The 18,728-nt window shown below is 43.5% G+C and overlaps 1 protein-coding gene across 3 annotated transcripts; it reads left to right on the top strand.

Moving 5' to 3' along the window:
• The first annotated feature begins 1,619 nt into the window (after nt 1–1,619).
• tjp3 (tight junction protein 3) lies at nt 1,620–18,486 on the top strand. Of its 3 annotated transcripts, none has more exons than XM_027008165.3 (31): nt 1,620–1,724; nt 7,529–7,585; nt 7,942–8,066; nt 8,203–8,305; nt 8,391–8,658; nt 8,986–9,089; nt 9,175–9,364; nt 9,550–9,628; nt 9,722–9,822; nt 10,026–10,107; nt 10,287–10,390; nt 10,613–10,697; nt 10,856–10,959; nt 11,107–11,194; nt 12,248–12,324; nt 12,444–12,513; nt 12,751–12,839; nt 12,937–13,009; nt 13,121–13,185; nt 13,330–13,393; nt 13,674–13,830; nt 13,939–14,047; nt 14,241–14,460; nt 15,198–15,397; nt 15,827–15,922; nt 16,034–16,110; nt 16,201–16,411; nt 16,610–16,710; nt 16,995–17,552; nt 17,718–17,764; nt 17,856–18,486. In XM_027008165.3, exons 2-31 carry the CDS (start codon nt 7,538–7,540, stop codon nt 17,989–17,991), a joined length of 3,831 nt encoding a protein of 1,276 aa, XP_026863966.2. In that variant the 5' UTR covers nt 1,620–1,724; nt 7,529–7,537; the 3' UTR covers nt 17,992–18,486. The 3 variants fall into 3 exon arrangements, with proteins under 3 accessions (XP_026863966.2, XP_081564307.1, XP_081564308.1); XM_081708181.1 differs by lacking the exon at nt 1,620–1,724 and adding an exon at nt 2,148–4,213; XM_081708182.1 differs by lacking the exon at nt 1,620–1,724 and adding an exon at nt 6,307–6,981.
• Nucleotides 18,487–18,728: the final 242 nt, after the last annotated feature.

Genomic DNA, 18,728 nt, shown 5'->3' with positions numbered 1-18,728 from the left:
AATAGTAATAAAGGCATTTTAATCTAATAGTATATGCTTAAGTTTCTTTCCAAGACAAATATGTGAAAGGTGTTATATCATCGTTATATCACTGGTTAGAAACCTCCCCATTTTTAAAAACAAACAGGTGTGTCCAAACCTTTGACTGGTACTGTACATGTAAGCATGTACAAACATTGCATACACATAGCTTTAAGTGATCAAACACGAATTGCATTGGAAGCTTTAGAGACTAATTATGCAAATTATAATTCATATAGAGAGGTTATGGAAAACTGGCTTTATCTTCCCCTCATGCTGCGAGACCAAACCACCCAATTACATGCTGCGTCTGCCCATGCTCCACCCCTTCACCTACACAATAGTTCTTATATGAGTGTATTCTGTATCTATAGAGACTTGTGGGTTGTGTACAAACAAACTACTGCCATATTTCGATAAGGTTTGCCCGTCTCTGCATATCTTAGTAATGGCTTTAGGGCTGAACAGTTGTCTGGTGAGTTTAATCAGCTGCTGTGGAAAGTGGTTTAGACTTGTGATTACTTCTCTGCTGGAACTTGCATCTCCTGTAAAGCTCTGTAATTTTGAGCATAGTGTCTAAATTCTCGTGACAATCAGAATCACTGAATTATAAAACCTTTTTCTGTTTATATGCATGTTTGCTGGAGTATTACAGTGAAACACCAGGGAATACAGCTTGACTTCTCTACACACCTGTGATTTACACATTTTACAGGAGTTAGACTCCAAAGTCTGGAGTCCACCTGGCCCTACACTCTCAGTACTCGTAATGACTAATTCTGGGCATCAGATATATCATGCTTTACAAATCATTCCATCTATGTAGTAGTCCCCTTGCCAACATTTGCAAATATTTGCAAATGAAAACAAACCGCCAGCTCTCGATGTGCATTCGGAGGGCAAATGAATTTCATGGGTAACGCGGCCTCTTCCCCTTGGGTCCTTTAGAAAATTCAGTGTTGATGCAGCTACTTTGCTTGTCTAATATCGTGGTTTAAACTTATCTGCTGTAAAAGTTGTTCTGTAGAAGGCCATTCCCTGCCCATAAGGGAAACTGAAGTACTGTCTTGGTCACCTAAAATTATGAGTTATGTATCTATAAGTATTTATTTGTATGTAAAACACAATACAGCATACAAATAAACACTTGAAATAAATAAATAAATAAATTCAGTAAAAAGCCCATTGTGTGTGTGTGTTTACATCGAAAAAGTAACATCGCAAAAAAAAAAAAAAAAAAGGTTACAGCATGGTAATCCCTTTAAACACTACGAAACATAATTAAGTCCACTTACATCAGCATGAGTAAAGCCGGTTGAGGGCACTTGGCAAAAAATAAAAGCAGCCAAGTTCAAAAGTGAAAAATATGGAAGCACATAAACATTAACTGCCCCTATAAACAGCTTTAAACATCATGTCATGGTATTTAAGAAAGAAAAAACATATTTCATGTTATGAAATATTAATGATGTGGTCGGGCGGACATTTAACGAGTGAACGACATGTGCGTGGTGACGACTGTGGGACACAGTCAATGACGCAAGACGCAGACGTCCTCAAAGCTCCACCCACCGCCTCACCAGGTAAAGTTACACCTAGTAAGATACTGTTTTTAGTGGGATAGTGAAACTGGGCATAACAGGTGTCAACATTAAAAGTGCTGAATTGATCGTATTTTTGGTGGATTTTACACTTTGCATGAGGTAAAATTGAACAACTTTTTAGATTGCAATTCTGTTTCTTGGTCTTGCTCTGCTCGTTTTGTCGTTCGCCGTGCAGGTGCGTTATAAAGGGGTTCTCTTGATAAATTGGAAATTATTGCTTTGTAGCATAAATCCCCGAGATGAGTTCGAAACTAGACATTTGGTTCGCTTAATCTAATTTTCATTGGTTAGCACATTCAAATCACTCCGCGTGTACGTGTGTTATAACATGGAAGTTTGAATACTCGATCGCACACATTTCGTCTCTTATTCGTTTTGATTGTCACGAGTTAAATTAACCTCTTAAGAAATTTATCCCGTCGATTGGTCATGGAACTGTTCCGTTGAGCCAGGCTGGAAGGTTAGTAATATATTCAATTTGGTTTAGCAGAAGTAATATAATCTACACTTTGTTCATACTGAGAATGTACTACATGACCAAAATATGAATCCATGTTGGTGTGGAGTCCTCGCTTGAAGTTAATCCCTGTATGCGACGGCGTCCTACGTCTGGCTGCTGTCTGATACCAACTGGCCCTTCTGGTTCTGCCACGCCTGCTGGTCTGTTCTCGATTTCTGCTTTCACTGAGGTTTCGAAATGCAGCACTCCAAATGTCTAGGCTCCATGGTTAACCTTTCTTTCCCCACTGATTAGTTTGCTAACTCTCATCACATCACTGTGGTTCAAAAATCTTTCTCTAACAGTCAGCAACATGTCAGCTGGATGAGTGGACAGTGTTACCCGTGTAATGGTTTATTTAGCCTACTTATTATTCTCCATTGAATTTGTCATTGTGTTTGTTTCCTAAACCTTAATTTGTTTCACATTCTGTTTACATGATCATATCTCAGGGTTAAGGAATCTTATATGTGTGATTCGCAAATATGCAGCTGATCACATGAAAACAATGGCATGTTGAATATTCAAGTGCATGAGCAGTACATAATGAGTACATTACTTATTCTCACAGACAGGAATTTGAAACCCATTTTCACTATATTCATTACTTGTGGTTTTCTCACCAGAGTGACACAATAGTTGAATCTAAATAACAGTCAATGTAGAAGTCATGTTGAATTGGACTGTCTGTGCACTGAAAGCAATCAGCAGTTTCCTGTGATGGAGGTGTTTACAGATACTGTGTCAGGGACACACCTTAACTCACCAGGAGAGTACTCTGCACTGTGTGAGATTGTCACAGTCCTCTCATAGGTGCTTTCATGCCGGGTGTGAAAGATTTTCAGTAAGTTAAGCACTGATATCATATTGAAAGTGTATTTTACACTGATCATGAACTCACAAAGCAAGTTATTTATTTAGAATAGGAAATTAGTGGTATATAGTGACAGGATACATTTACATATATGGCATTTGGCAGACACTCTTATTCAGAGCGACTGACCAGATCACATGTTTAATTTGGTACATTAATATCTTACATTTAGGCTACATTTGATATTTGAGTGAACTGGAGTGTGCCATTGACATTTGAAATCCAGTCTGAATTAAGCTATTGTTGTTAGCCAAATGGAAAGCTCACCTGGGGCATTTGGTAGACAATGCCTTTTCTGAGATCAGGTGACATGGCTGCTTATTAAACAGAATCAAAAACCTGTTACTTCCTGAACCTGAAACTATGCAGTACATGCCAAAGACTCATGCAAGACTACAGCAAACACTTAGCTAGTGCTTTTGTCAATCATTAACCACCAGTGGGAATGATTCCCTGGGTAAGCACAGCACTGTGCATATTCGGTAGACCCCTTCTCTTTCTCTTTGTCAAGCTGTGGAACAAATGTTGGGGTATGAGTACGATTTGTAAAGATATCTGACTCATTTCAATCACTGACTAGTTTTTTTTTTCTGATTATGGCAATGCTTATGGGGAGTTTGACTCCAGTAATGCGGCTGGATTCGTAGTACATTTCAGCATAGTTAATTATGGGAGGTTTCACTCATTTCTGTATGGAATGTGTTTGTTATTCATTTGGAATTTGTGCTTTAAAAAAAAAAAAAAAAAAAGATTTTACGAAATGTGGTTGGCAGGGAGTACATTTCCCTCATCCTGTATCCTGATAGCGTGCAGATGCCCCCTTAAGGTAGTTCCATCCCTATAAGAGGAGGTAATATTGCTTGAGCTTCTGGTTCCACCTTAATTTGCTGAGAGAGGTTAATAATAAGGAGTATCGAGGGAATAGGAAACTTGTGGGCGGAGCTCCTGAGTCTCAGGTGCTTTCTCTGTAAGGTGTTTGTCACAGACAAAGGCTCTCTGGCCTTGTTTCCTAAGGCTTTAAAAGAGCCTTTGGCAATAGCTAACTCTTTGCTTTTGTTTTAGAAAAAGAAATGCATGTGATGTCGTCCTTTGCGCATGTGCCTGTGAAAATGACAGTTGTCATCCTATAGACTTCATAGCTGAAGTCAGGAATCTTTGTCTCGGGTCATAGTGGTGAATGTCTGGGGGAAAATGGAGGTGAGATTCAAAGACCTGGTGAGTGCACAAAGCTCCCCTTTACTTATAGACGGATGAGTGAGAAGAATTTGGTGTAGCCTGCGTTTGGAAAGGTTAATGGTTAAGGTGATATTATTTTTCCATCTTGACTTGCCTACTATTTCAGTTACCCATTATGGGACTGTGGGTCTATCTATCAGTTCTGCAACTGTTACCTCAGAATTTGTTCCAGTTCACTTTTTTAGTCTGCTACCTCTGTCTCTATAAGTTAACACAGAGTTTCCCCATTGTAAAGTAAATGAAAGTTTCTTCTCTCTTCTAATTTCTCCAGATTTATGTTTATATTTATGTTTTGATTTCAAGCTGATGATTTTTCTTGAGAGTTAAGAATGAGACAGACACAACATATTGGGCCAGAACCTAGTTCTATTTTTGTGACCCAAAATGCTTCACTTTCAAACTATTAATCAGGTCCATTTTGATATTATAGATGCTGGTTTCCGAGGTTGCCCAGTCTTGGACTGTGATGGTTCTTCACTTGAGTTTAGATTGAAACTGTCTAGAGCCTGTAGTAGATGAGATGGGAACTCCAACTTCATAACTACATCGGCTGTGCTGCAGTTGAACCCTATAAAAACTACAGAAAACCTTTTGTGTAACTTTTGTCCAGTCGTGTGAAATGGATCAGGTGGCGTATTGTGATTCCCTTCTGGAGAAGCACTAAGCGGCACAGGCCGTAGGAACTGCAGCAGAGCCAGACACGACGTGTTCCCTTAAGGGAATTCTTTGGAAGAGGGCAGCGTGGATATTCGCATGTCTTATGTTTGTGTGCGTCACATTCCAAGGTCTTCCCCAAGGTCTTACTAGACTATCCTGTATTTTTTGAGAGGTCTTGGCAAAACGTCATAACACTACTGGTCAGTTGTTCTCCTGTAGAAGCATTGTAGAAGTATTGCTGCACAGGTGGCTGGGAAGGTAATAATTGTCGTCGTCGCGGATGTTGTGTACTGAGGAGGTTGCGGGGATGTCTGCATTTTCATTAGAGGTGGCAAAATGGTGCCTGCTTCAGGAGTGTTTATGGGAACAGTTTTCTGTGATGACTGCTTCCCAGATAAAGATCCTTAAGATCGAGCTGCTGTTTTAATGATGGAAAATCTCTCTTGTCAGTGCATAATCACACTTGAGACCAGCGGTATTCAACACTTGGTCTCAGTTCCAATTACAATCCAAGTCCAAATCCTGTTTTAGAATTTTCAGTACTTTTGTCATGGAATACTGGTAACCTATTTGGATCGCAGCTTGTAGGGTTCACATCCTACTGATCATTCATCCTCCCTCTACTTAGGCGAGAAGTGGAACAACAAATTTACCAATCTGTTCCGTTAACAGTTCAGCTAACTACTAGTGATTACAAAATCCAGGGCAGGAATAAGAATGTGCTATCAGGAAAGACCACGATAAGATGAGCATTTGTTTATATGCTGTCTGGTGCTGCAGTGCACGATTGCTTGATGTTAAATAATCGGATTATATTGGAACTGTTATGATTGTAAACAGTTTAGTGTCGTGTTTGCTGGTGGGTTGAATATAGCACCCAAACATGGTATCGGGAAGCCTGTCCATTTTCACCGCTACTTTCTTATCATCTCTCTCAGCTACGCTAGCTGGGCTCTGGGGCTTTCCAGAGACACTCCATGACAGATTTCAGAAAAAAAACAACAAAAAAAAAACAAAGAGATGTTTTTGCAATACAATGCAAGATTCAAACTTCCAAATGCTGAGATTCATATTGCCAAAAAATCTGTCACCCAAATAAAAATTTTTTAATGTATTTTTGCTTTTTCTAATGGAGCATAGCTGTGTTGTCTGCTGGGTAGTTTCCTTCTAATTACATGTAAAATACAGATGTGTATAGAGCTGATTTGACATGTACAAAATGCAATAACAGTGATTACATTGTAATTGTGATTACATTAGTATGTATTTTAGCCATGGTATGTCTTGCTATATATATATATATATATATATATATATATATATATATATATATATATATATATATATATTATAATATAAAGACATGGGGGCACCCAGACTGCTGTGTTTTTTGCTTTCCGTGAAGTAGGTATTGCAATAATCTAACAGTACTGCAGTAATGATAAAGAAATAGTATGTTGTGCAACTCTTCCCAGATCCCACATATCATGAAAATATCCTGCAAATATTGTGCTGTGTATTTGCTACATCACTCACATGTCATGATTCCTGTCTCTTGCTGACCTTTCAGTCTCTGAATAGCCAACACATGCATTTATATCTTTCTAAGAACAGCTATGTCTAAAAATAACTGGCCTCCAGGACTTCTGTCTAGATGACTAAAGTTATTTGGCTTTGTGTTCAAGGTGGGCACTGGACTTGGGAGTTATAACAGTGAAAAGTCAACAAGGTGGTGGCTTTACTGTGTTTACTGTGATACTGTCTGGGTTTCAAAAGCTCATACCATATCAGTACACCATGTCCATGGAATCTTTATTATGGTTCAGAATGTGTGAAATCTCTCCATAGATAGTGAGGGTGTAATTATTTCGAAACAAAATTGGAGAAAAAAAAACCCGTGTGTTGAAGTGTAAAACTTTGTCGATCCTGTCCTCAGTAGGTTCTCTCATGTACTGTACATTGTGTAAGCCACAACTGCATATTTGTCTACATCCTGACAAAATAGAGGTTTGTTGGATTGGTACATTTATATCACACAGAATCTTGGAAAAAGTGAATCAAATCTTGATGATCATACTGAAACTGAAAAGGTGTGTATTGCATCCTTCCTCAGGTGTGTGTGTGTGTGTGTGTGTGTGTGTGTGCGCTTTTTATATATATATATATATATCACAACTTGATCTAAGAAACCAGTGGTTGTGAATTCTGTATCTGTGGTGCACAAACATGAGAGTGTGCCTGCTGTTCTCCAGCTGTAGTTTCACTCCTCCAAGAGTGACTAGAAAGGAGGGGGTTTTGCTTCAAAGCAAACTGGTATGCCGGCCATGTAAGCTACTAGGAGAATGTCCACTAAAAGAGAGCCGTTGGAGGGGGAGGTGTTGGGTTTCAGCAGCATACCTGCTTGGCAGGAATTCTGCGAGCAGGTGAGAGCATGCTCAGGTTGAGTCATTCTTCCTCTGAGCCAGGGAGTGGGAGTCCACTCCCTGAACTCTCATGGAGCGCTTCTGAGTCTCTCAAATTGGCTGTCCATACTTCACCTGTTTTTTTGTTTTGTTTTTTTTTAAAGAGTTTTAAAAGTTGGTTTGGTCTTTCTACCCCCCCCCCCCCCCCCACCTCTTGATCTTGTAACTTTTTCAGAAACCAGACATGGAGGAAATGGCGATTTGGGAGCAGCACACTGTAACGTTAACAAAGGTAAGTTTACAGTACTGCTATCTCTTCTCTTCTTCTTCTTTTTTTGTTTGTGTGTTCGCTCTTGATTTCTCTGTATATCCTGTACGTAGAAAGTAGGCAAAACATGGAGCGTGTCTGTTTATCCATGGCTCAGCTAGTAGTCACAGTGCTATTTTTCGCCTGTCACCAGTACACACCCTGCATTTTGAAATCTGGTGTCATGTGACCCACTTGGTTCTTGATGGAATGTCTAGGTTTTCTCTCTCTCACATTTAGTTTCTTTCTGTTTGTTGTTGTTGTTTTTTTTGTTTTTGTTTTTTTTCTCTCACTGTTTCCCGCTCTTTCCAACCGTCTCCTCACTGCATTGTTTCTCACAGGACCCCAAGGTAGGCTTTGGCTTTGCTGTCTCTGGGGGACGGGACAAGCCAAACCCCAGCAACGGGAACACTGCAGTGGTCATTTCTGATGTTCTGCCTAGCGGCCCAGCGATGGGCAGGCTCCAGTGAGTTCCCTCCGACGCGTCACTTTTACTTTTACTTCTGGTCTAATCCTGTCCAACCTCTTGTATATGGAAAGTGCACACTTTTGCACACGGTATTTTCTACGGAGCACAACTTTACAATCTGTCGTCTGTGCAGGACACGAGATCATATAGTTATGGTGAACGGGGTGTCCATGGAGACTGCCACCTCACTGTACACTATCCAGCATCTCAAAAGCTGTGGCAAGATGGCCAACATAGTGAGTACATAGTTGTGTTCACCGTCACTCTGTTCCTGTATATGCTTGTCAGTAGACACTAACGGAGTATGTTGCACTTCTGCAGACTGTGAAGAGGCCGCGCACAGTGCAGATTCCGTCCAGTAGTAGACCCACACGTGCTGCCTCCCACTCAAACCTGCTGGACGGCGATCGCCGTGAAAGGAGTCCTCGCCGGATATCGGACAGCGGCTATGACCAGCGGCCACGAAGCTCCACGCTGGACCGCAACGGCCACGACCTGCCCATTATGTCCGGCTTCAAGAGGCTACCCTACCAGGATGTGCCGGAGAAACCCATCAGTACCACGCTGATCAAGAAGAAACCCACAGATGGTGAGAAAACAAAGCATGCAGTCACTTTTGAAGAGTTGCTGGATTTAGAGCGCCTCAGGCAGCCTTTGTCTTCCTGGAGCACTCTAAACGAGGATGTGCTCACTGCGTAGTGATCTACAGCACTTTTAAAGTTGAATTTTAACCCTTATCTTGCACACCATATGCAGGTATTCTAAAATAAACATTAAAACTTAGATGTGTTAAACATTGTAGTTGGTATAGACTGGTAAAGCTGAGTGAGGGAGTTTGGAGAATCTCGGTATATCTTGTCAGCTCTGTTGCTGTTTTCAGTGGTTTGTGGGTTTTCACAATTCTTTGTGCCGGTAGAGTATGGCATGAAGCTGGGTAGTCAGATCTTCATCAAACACATGACCTCCACCGGCCTGGCTGCCAAGGAAGGCACACTGCAGGAGGGAGATCTTGTTCTGAAGGTGAAGGTTTTCCTGAATCTGAAAAAAGACCAATAAATACAAAAATGAAATAAGTCAGTAATAAGCAGGTCCATGATCATTTCAGATTAATGGCATGACTACGGAGAACCTCTCCCTGCTGGAGACGAAGCACCTGGTGGAGAAATCCAGAGGCAAACTCACCATGGTGGTACTGAGGGACAGCAGGAAGTTCCTGGTCAACATCCCTGTGGTGGAAGACAGCCCCCAGAACAGCGCCGACGAGAGACATGGAGACAGCAGCTCGGAGCTGGAGCGTGAGTCTGGCTTCACTTCCCAAACTCTCCCGGGACCAGCTGCAGAAATCCCAAAGCTCTAACGGAATCCGATAGGCATTCGTCTAGTGTAATGCCAAGTCTGGATTTAGAGGACTCTGTAAACAGCATTCACACAGAGGTTTGTGTTTTTTTTTTAAATGTGTTATTTTTTTATTTCATCCCAGAAATTTCCGATCTGGACTCAGATGATCCTACCACCAATCGGACATCTCGTTCAGCGGCTCGGGAGCGGCGCACACGCAGGTAAAGAGTGCGCAAACACCACACAGACTAGTCAGGCCTCTGCTGTTCTATTGAGAACTGGCCTGTCTAACAGAAGTGGGTTTTGTGTTTCAGAAACCGAGCGGAGGCTCCCCCAGCCTCAAAGTCCCGGGACGCGACCCCTCTGCGCTCCGCCCTGACCCACCCACCTGCTCAGGCTGCGCCCGCACGCAGAGGTCAGTCAGTCTCACACGTTCATCTGATTCGATGTAGGCTCATAAAGTGATGATTCAATTATAGCATTCACTCCTTTTCCCTTTCTGTGGTCTGTAAAGTGCAGTTTTTTTTATGTGAATTAAATGAAAGGCAATTAAGAAGACTAAGAATAGGCATGATGATGATGACGACGAAACATTTTAAGCCTCTTGATTTCCCACAGTCTCATCTGAGTCAGAATCAGACCACAGTAACTCCCCTCCTCCGGCTAAACACGATGCGCTCGATAACAGAGACCGGTACAGGTAAAGCCCTATAGCGCACACACACACACCCTCTGATACCTTTTATATAACCCTCATGTAGCTGTAGATAAATGCAAATTATCACATCACAGTCTATATCAATGTATTTATAACATTATATCATGTATTATTGTGTGCTGAGATTAAGAGTAGTGTCGTTTCTTTTTGTTTGTTTACAGAGTGCTCTCCGGAGTGTCGGCGCTGCCCAATCCCCGCGCGTCTCCCGTCTCTTACAACTGGAACGCTCCTCGTAGCTCTGCCTCGCTGCCACGCCCCCGCAGAGGTCCATCCCACACGCTCCTTTTGCTCAGTGCCACTGTTGCACACGTACTTTTCCGTCTTTCCTTACTTTAGAAGGCCTCGCACAAGCAGTCAAATGTCTGGATGTCAAATATTTTGCTCTTTTCATTTGGAACCTGATGGATTTGTATTCCACGTTCGGTTGCTTGTCAACAAAGTTGATGTACAATCTGATCTGACTATATCTGTGTTTTGTGAATTTCAGCGGTTTCTGAGTCTGACTCAGACAGAAGTGCTTCTCCACCGGCCAGACGGGACAGCCCCAAGACTGACAAGCACTCCAGATACAAGTAAGATCCCAGCGAAGCATGAAGGCGTCCCGAAGCCTCGGCGTCCCGAAGCCTCGGCGTCCCGAAGCCTCAGCGTCTTTTCCACACGCCGTATTTTCCCTTGTGTCGGCTCCTTGTCGCATCATGTTGCAATCCTCTCCTCTCCTCTCCTCTCCCAGAGTGCTTCCTGACATTCCCCCTCATGGCCTAAAGAAAACGCCCATCAGCCGCTCCCAGGACCTCCTCCAGCGCGGCCCTTCCCCATACAGACCCCCACCACACAGTAAGGGCCTGCCTCGAAACGGCCTGCCTCAAAACAGAGGCAGCTACTTATCGCTCACCATGCCATGGCTGTTTTACACTGCCTCCAATGTGGAAGTGCCAGATTTTTATGCCCCTCTCCCTCCCTCCCTCTCTTTCTGTCTGTCAGATGAGTCAGAGTCCGAGTCCGATGGCAGTTCAGGACCCCCACTGAGACAGGGAACCCCATCCAGCCAGGACTCGCGCAACAGATACAGGTATAGATGAGGGGCCCCACTGGCCCCCTATCCCGCCATACTGAGCGTCAGCAGGAATCTTCTGTACAGGACCACTTATGTACCAAGGCATTGAAGATCTTGATTTTTTTTTTTTTTTTTTTTTTTAAATATATATAATATATATATATATATATATATATATATATATATATATATATATATATATATATATATATATATATATATATATATATTTGTTTCATTTTTGTGGCTTTAGGGTCTTTTTTTTGTTTTTTTAATGTATGAAAGGTTCAATTTGATTTACCGGTCTTGTTTCTTTTTCAATTGTTAACCTTTATGTTTTTGTTTACATCTTTCTGTAGTTGTAATAATGTCATATTTGTAATCTTCTCAAATAAAAGCCCAAAATCACAATTAAGTATGCGCCTGTAGTGTTAATTTTGCTGCATTAGTTGATTAGAAGAAATGAACGTTAAGATGCAGTGCACATGATGATTCAAATGTAATACAATTCATCCGAATCCAGTAGATTTACGTTACCAAGGGCATTTATGTATGTGCTTAGGGAAAACCTCATGGACATCAACAAGTTTGTCCTACAGATTGTCCAACCTCTTTTCCATCGATTGCCCCCCCCCCCCCCCCCCTTCACACAGTCCATTCACACCTGATTGCCTCCAGTTCAAAACTTAGGCAATTGTTTTTCTTTAACTTATGAGTCTACGTAATCAGTTAATAGGAGAGATAGCCTAGACTGACTCTTGCAGTGTGAAGATAACTGAGTGTAATATTCCACTTTCCATTCAAATCTAATCAAACTGTGTGTGTGTGTGTGTGTGTGTGTGTGTGTGTGTGAGAAGTGAAGGCTTGTGGTGGACCATGAGCTAATCCCCCGCCCCCAGTCACTTCCTGTCCCACTGTTGTGACTGCCCGAGTGTGCCACTGTGCCATCAGAAGCAGGCTGTCCGAAAATGCCCCTTACTGCTCTTAACATCTTTAGCTCTTTCTTTCTTTAGCATCTACTAACATCTACTGGCTTTTCGCTCATTCCGTCCTCGTCCTTTCCTCCAGGGCGACTCCTGCTGTTCTACCAGCTGCTACGGTCGAGCCACAGAAACGGTTGAAACTCTCTTCTGCCATCAGGAGAGGTGAGTTTGGTGTGTCGAGCGCAGCTTCACTGAACGACGCTACCCAACGCTGATCAGTTGTTCAATGAGAAAGTGAATCTCAGAGGAGAGACTGTGGGTGTTTGTTTGTGTTTGTGTAGGTCCCTCTGAGTCTGAGTCAGAAGAGAGCTACACCTCTGTTCCACGAACGGACCCCCCAGCTAGGCACAAGTGAGAATTGCATTTCTACTTTAATAGCTCACTTCCACAAATTCAGTGACCCAGGGAATAGCACAGCTGTTTGTGTTGTGTTGTAGTTCATATGTCCATGTTTTTAGTTACTTTCATGCATGGCCACACATAGTCAGAGTTAATAAAAAAAAAATTGTTGTTTATTAGTAAATATACTCTATCATTGTTTTTGTTTGTTTTAATGTAATGTAAGGGCAATATTGTTTTCTGTTTCAGGGCTGTGGCTGAAAAGCAAGTCCCATTCCTCAGGAACAGAGCAGATCTGTATCACAGAGCCCCCTCTCCGGTCACAGGTCCACCTGCAGGTCCGAGCACTGGCATTAATAGCCATCTGGACCACACTGGTATCTGCACCTCTCCGAGTCTGTTTGTAATACACTACCTCTCACACACATCTTCCAGACCGCTCCGTGTCCGATGCAGACCACTCTCTCCCAAGAAGGTCTACCAGTGTGGATCACGCTAGCAGTCAGAGGTACCTTTCACACACACTCCATTATCGTGGTAGGGATTTTATCCAGACCTCAGCATGGTCGTATGCTTGTCCTGTGTGGCTGAGTGGAGCTCAACTCTTCCTCTTCTCCAGTTTTCCAGATGTAGAGGCCACTCCCCATGCAGTCCTGCCTAAATCCAGCCCAACCAGGGTGAACGGTAAGTATCCGGTCCCCAGAAGTTGTGTGGGTGGTTTCTTCCCTGGGCCTGTCATTCTGCTGCTTGGTTGTTCGTTCACCCAGGCAGGCGGCAGCGTGCAGTGTCCTAGCCACTAACTTCATGCTGCTGCTGTTCATGTTTCAGCTGGTCCTGCAGACGAGCCTCTCTACTCCCTCCCGCCAGATGCCCTTCCTACACCTAGCATGGGGTACAGCTCTTATAAACATGTGTGAGACCTTTGAAAGCAAAGAACAAAACTTGGCCTTCTGCATTCTATCCACAGAATTGTTTTTCTCTTCCCACTACAAGCGCATGTTATGGAAATTAAGTAGTATAATTACCATAAATAACTATGGGTTTATTAAGTATGCAGTCTGTGTTCAAAACTTACTCCTATATAACCCACATTCCTGCTCAGGGTTCGCAGTAGTCCATCTGTCTAGCTGCTTCTCTCGTGCGACACCCTGCTTTTCCTCGGCCCACTGCAGGTACAGCTCCGACCAGAACACTGTGCGCTTCCTTAAAGAAGGCAGCGTGGGTCTGCGGCTCGTAGGGGGAAATGACGTGGGGACCTTTGTGGGGGGCGTCCAGCCCAACAGCCCCGCCCAGAAGCAAGGCATGAAGGAGGGCGATCAGATACTGCAGGTGAGCCGTTTCCCAGGTGACCAGAGCCACAGTGCCGCGTCCTGCTAGACCAGCTGCTCTTTGCCTCTCCATCCAGGCTGTTAATGTGACCTGCTTTTGCCACCACAGGTTAACGGGGTGGATTTCAGTCACTTCACCAGAGAAGAAGCTGCCATGTTCCTCATGAACGTTCCTTCTGGAGAACACCTTAATATCATCACTCAGAATAAGATGGACCGTGAGTGCAGCTTTGCGTCTTTTTCCAGCTTCAGACCGAGTTCTTTTTCTTTTCTGTATGATTTTGTTTTTAATCAGGAAGGGGATTAGCATTACTGGCCACAGCTTTGGCTGCCTCATCTCCTATGAGACCCACTGTGTTTTTTGGCGCTTGCTATATCATGCATCCCACTGATGCCCTGATGCTGTCTCAGTTTATAAGAAGATCATGAAGTCCAGCCTGGGTGACTCCTTCTACATCCGCACGCACTTCGACCACGAGCAGGAGAGCCCACGCAGCCTGAACTTCACCCGGGGAGAGGTCTTCCGTGTGGTGGACACCATGTACCACGGGAAACTGGGCACCTGGCTGGCCATACGCATGGGGAGTAACCTCCACGAACTGGAAAAAGGCACCATCCCCAACCAGAGCAGGTGGGCAGCACAAGCATGCTCTATCGGGCTCAGGATGATGGTGCAAGATGTGGTAGTTTAAAAGTTCAAACATGTCATGAAAAACCAGACATCTCTTGAGATTAATGATGAGGTTTAACTAGCAGTGGTGGAATTCCTCACAGTTACAGTTTATAAAATGTACTGAACCTCCACTGTTACTTCATGTTAATATGAGGACACTCTTGGAACAAAGTTACTGAAGTCACATTTTGTTTGGAATATGGTTCCACAATCTAAAAATGGGTTCATTAACTAAGGTGATGACTAATAACTAATGTGAGTTAAAATGTGATATACAGCAGTGTATTTTGGCTTAGTCCTTAGTGCCCGGCAGTTTTACATATTGTTCCATCCCAGCTCCAACGCACAATAATCAAGCCGTTAAAAACACAAATACCTTGTACAGGTGTACTGGGAGCTGCTTGACCATTTAGTCAGGCCAGAGGACTGTGGGTGAGAATCACTGGTCCAGAGAGCTGGGGTGAACACAATAACAATGAAGGGGTTAACTTGATAACTTCAGTCTCAGTTTAAGGTACCAGTGACTTGAGTTCAAGTTACTCTGAGCTCAGTTCAAGACTTCCTTAAGATGAACTAGTGATCTTGGCAGCCAGGTTCTTGAGCTTCAGAATCCTCCCTCTTGTGGCTCAGTATGGTTGACCTCAGCATTTGTGTATGTGTGTGTGGGACTCTGTATTTATGTGCATGTCTCTCAGAGCTGAAACTCTAGCCAGCATGGAACAGGCTCAGAGGATCCAGGGAGCAGAACGCCAGGCCTCCGCACCCAGGGCAGAGTTTTGGAAGCTACGGGGTCTCAGAGGGGCCAAAAAGAATGTCAGAAGGACCAGAGACGACCTTCTACAACTGACAATCCAGGGCAAATTTCCAGCTTATGAGAAGGTCCTGCTGAGAGAAGGTAAGTAGACAGAAATCTATGGCTTGATATGATGTTAATTATATAGACAAAAGCATGGAAGAAATATTTCAATACCAGAAATGTGGAGAAATCCCGGTTAGTTCACCTTTCAGGGTTTTTTCCTTCTGTGGGTAGTTATCTTTGATTAAAAACTGTGACATTTTCCCTGCAGCTAGCAAATAAAAAAACACCTGACTCAAAATGAACTGGGAAGCCCTGGGAGCCTTGGAGTACTTGCTGATCTCTTTCTCTGCCCTTTGTCAAACCAATTTTCATTCTATGTTTGCTCCGAGTCCGCGTGTTTTCCTATCCCATTATGAGTGAGGGAAATGCGTGAAAATATTGTTAATGATCATTCACCACCAAGATTAGCTTGCTGAATTGTTCTTTTAAGAATGTGTGATTTTGTCATCTGCTTTTTTTTTGTAGCCAATTTTAAACGTCCCATTGTCATTATGGGTCCCCTGAATGATATTGCAAATGAGAAGCTGGCAAGAGAGATGCCCAGTGAATTTGAGATCGCAGGTATGCTACCAATTAAAGCTTTGAACGATCATTACATTTTCCTGCAATTTAGTCATTAAATGTTTAATCATCTTCCCCCCTCCTGTTCTTTTTGTCTTTTTGTTTTGGCAGAAATGGTACCAAGGAGTGGGGGAGACGCCTCCTCCAGTGTTATTAAGCTAGATACAGTGAGAAGAATAGCAGAGCAGGTATACTTCGTCACAAACCAAAAAGGAATTTCCTTGGTAATTCACCACTGCCCAGCAGTCCTCTAAATGCAAGATAACTATTTGTTGTAGGAAAAGCACCCCCTGCTGGACATCACGCCTACTGCAGTGGAGAGGCTTAGTTACATCCAGTATCACCCCATGGTGCTGTTCTTAGACCCTCAGAGCCGTAAAGACGTGAAAACAATGAGGCAGAGATATTCCCCCAACTCCAACAAAAGCTCACGAAAACTCTACGCCCAGGCCTTGAAGCTGAGGAAACACTACGGTCACCTTTTCGCTGGTATATGCATACGCAATAGTCGGAGCACTTGCGTTTCTATGCCTATACGTCGGTTGTCTAACTGTATCTCTTTCTGAAGGACAGTTAAGTGTTATATAAATGTTATGTATGATGAGTACTGTGTTTCGTATCACGCTGTATTGCTCGTCATACGGAGTGTTTTTGTGCCCTCGATAACAGTGATTTCCTTTCACCCAGCACGCATTGAACTGCAGCCCATGTCCAACGTGTGGTACGAAATTGTGAAGGAGAAAATTCGGCACCTGCAGTCCAAGCCCGTCTGGGTCTCCGAAGTGGCTGTAAGAATTCTCCATTTTTCCTCTCGGCCTCCTGTCTGGGTCAGACAGGCAGAAGTTAGAGGGCCATTTACGCTGCATTTTACCCTGACACATTTCTGTCATGGTTGCTAATTGTTCTGGAAGTGTGAAAGTGGCTTGCAGGGAAATTCATACACTTGCCCAATGAAAGGGAGAAGTGCATGAAGTTCTGAAGAAGTTGGGAAGGCTGCAAAAGGTCGAGAACATAGTATAGCTTTAACAAAATAATTGTGTGTGTGTGTGTGTGTGTGTGTGTGTGTGCGCAGCTGGAGGGAGGCGGCGAGGAAGAACTGGATGCACTAAGCCGGACCCAAACCTCCGATTATCTAAGTGGTGCCAGTGACTACGAGGACACGGATGGGGAGGCGTATACGGATGGGGAGGCTTACACGGACAACGAGGACCTAGAGGAGCCCATGCCCTCCGAGACTGGCATCGTCGGGCGCCGCAGTTCGGCCCTGGCCCGCTCCTCTGAACCGGCGGCACGGCCCATTGCCAGCCCTGATCTCTCCTACCGACCCCAGTTCGAGGACAACATGGAGGAGGAGCCAGAGTATGCCACGCCACCCCAAGAGGTGCCACCCCTCCTCCATGTCGGCGAGCCCCGCCCCCAACACCACACCCCCATAAACCCGCCACCCCTGGAGCACACGCCCTCACCCACGCAGCGCAGCTTCAGTGATTCAGACTTCAGCGTAGACCCTGCGCCACCAGCCATGCCCTCGGAGGGGCCCCCAGACTTCAGGGCTCCAGATCCCAACCGACCCCCCACAGAAAGCCCACCACCTGTCACGCTGTCTGCCATTGAGAAGAAGTTACAAGAGGTATGTCACACGTTACGTGGAGCGTGCCTGGACGACTTTAAGATAACGCGTGTAATGCTGTGCGCCGTGAAACATGGATGATGCAAGAATAAGTGCATTTGGATCGAAGGCAATTCCACATCAAACATGTAAAGCCTAATAATTCATCTGATTTTCTGTTTGTAGACTCGCATGCCAGAATCAAAAGAAAAAGCTGCTCCTGCCTTCATTGTGTAAGTTTGATGGTGAATTACGGGGCGTCATTTGTGAGTTTGATGCGCGTGTGCTTTCTAAGTCAAACAGTCTTTGTCTTGACATGCTCAGACTGGCGCATCACCATGAAGCGATGATGATGAGAAGGAACCAGATCCGAGGCAGCGACAGCTCCGATGATGATGAAGATGACGATGAAAATGACGATGAGGACGACATGGAGTGGGGCCCTGCTACTGAGCTCTAATAAAACGCAAAGACTACCTAAAAGACTTTCCAGGCATGTGGACCGACACATCCGTGGAACACGTGTGAAGATTTTCATTTTTTCAGTGAACTATTTTTCATATACCTGTTATGAGCATTATAACCCCTGGATTGTGTCTGGATGATTGGATGATTTGACTATAATATATAAATTTTTCCTGCGCTGTTGGACATTTTCATAGGGAAATATGACGTCTAAGCAAACGCGGGTAGATTTTACCCGCTACGTTGTCACTACCTTTTTTGTTTCTTTTAAACATTAATTATTTTGTAATAAATATATTTACCAAAATCTCTCACTTTCCACGACCATTAATGAAAGTAGATGGAAAGTAAGTGAAAATACATGCTGAAACGTCTATTCATCACGTCACGTTCAAATTGGCTCCATAATGGGCGCTTTATTTGAACGTAAAAGTGGGTTGTGGTCGAATTAATTAAAAACACGTGCAGAATTAACCGGCTGTCAAAACAACATGGATTTGCGAATAATATAGATAATATTAGAGGGATGAATAAATAAATAAATAAATGTGTGTATGTGTGTGTGTGTATATATATATATATATATATGTGTGTGTGTGTGTGTGTGTGTGTATATATACACACACACACGTGTATATTTTAGTAAATGTAGACTGGGCAGCGATTGTTTAATGAAATGCAGATCAGTCGTAACTTTTTTAAAGATTTTTTACGCATCTGAGAAGACATGTG

Source organism: Electrophorus electricus, chromosome 26 (assembly GCF_041902795.1).
Source record: "Electrophorus electricus isolate QZ-2024a chromosome 26, ASM4190279v1, whole genome shotgun sequence".
NCBI lineage: Eukaryota > Metazoa > Chordata > Actinopteri > Gymnotiformes > Gymnotidae > Electrophorus > Electrophorus electricus.
This window is presented reverse-complemented; position numbering and strand designations above follow the sequence as displayed.

Bases quoted from the DNA above. Each gene is read 5' to 3' on its own strand.
- tjp3 (XM_081708181.1), top strand. From the start codon at position 4,190: ATGGAGGTGAGATTCAAAGACCTG. The intron at 8,067-8,202 runs GTGAGTTCCCTC...TCGTCTGTGCAG, and splicing joins CCAGCGATGGGCAGGCTCCA to GACACGAGATCATATAGTTA. The intron at 14,461-15,197 runs GTGGGCAGCACA...CATGTCTCTCAG, and splicing joins ACCATCCCCAACCAGAGCAG to AGCTGAAACTCTAGCCAGCA.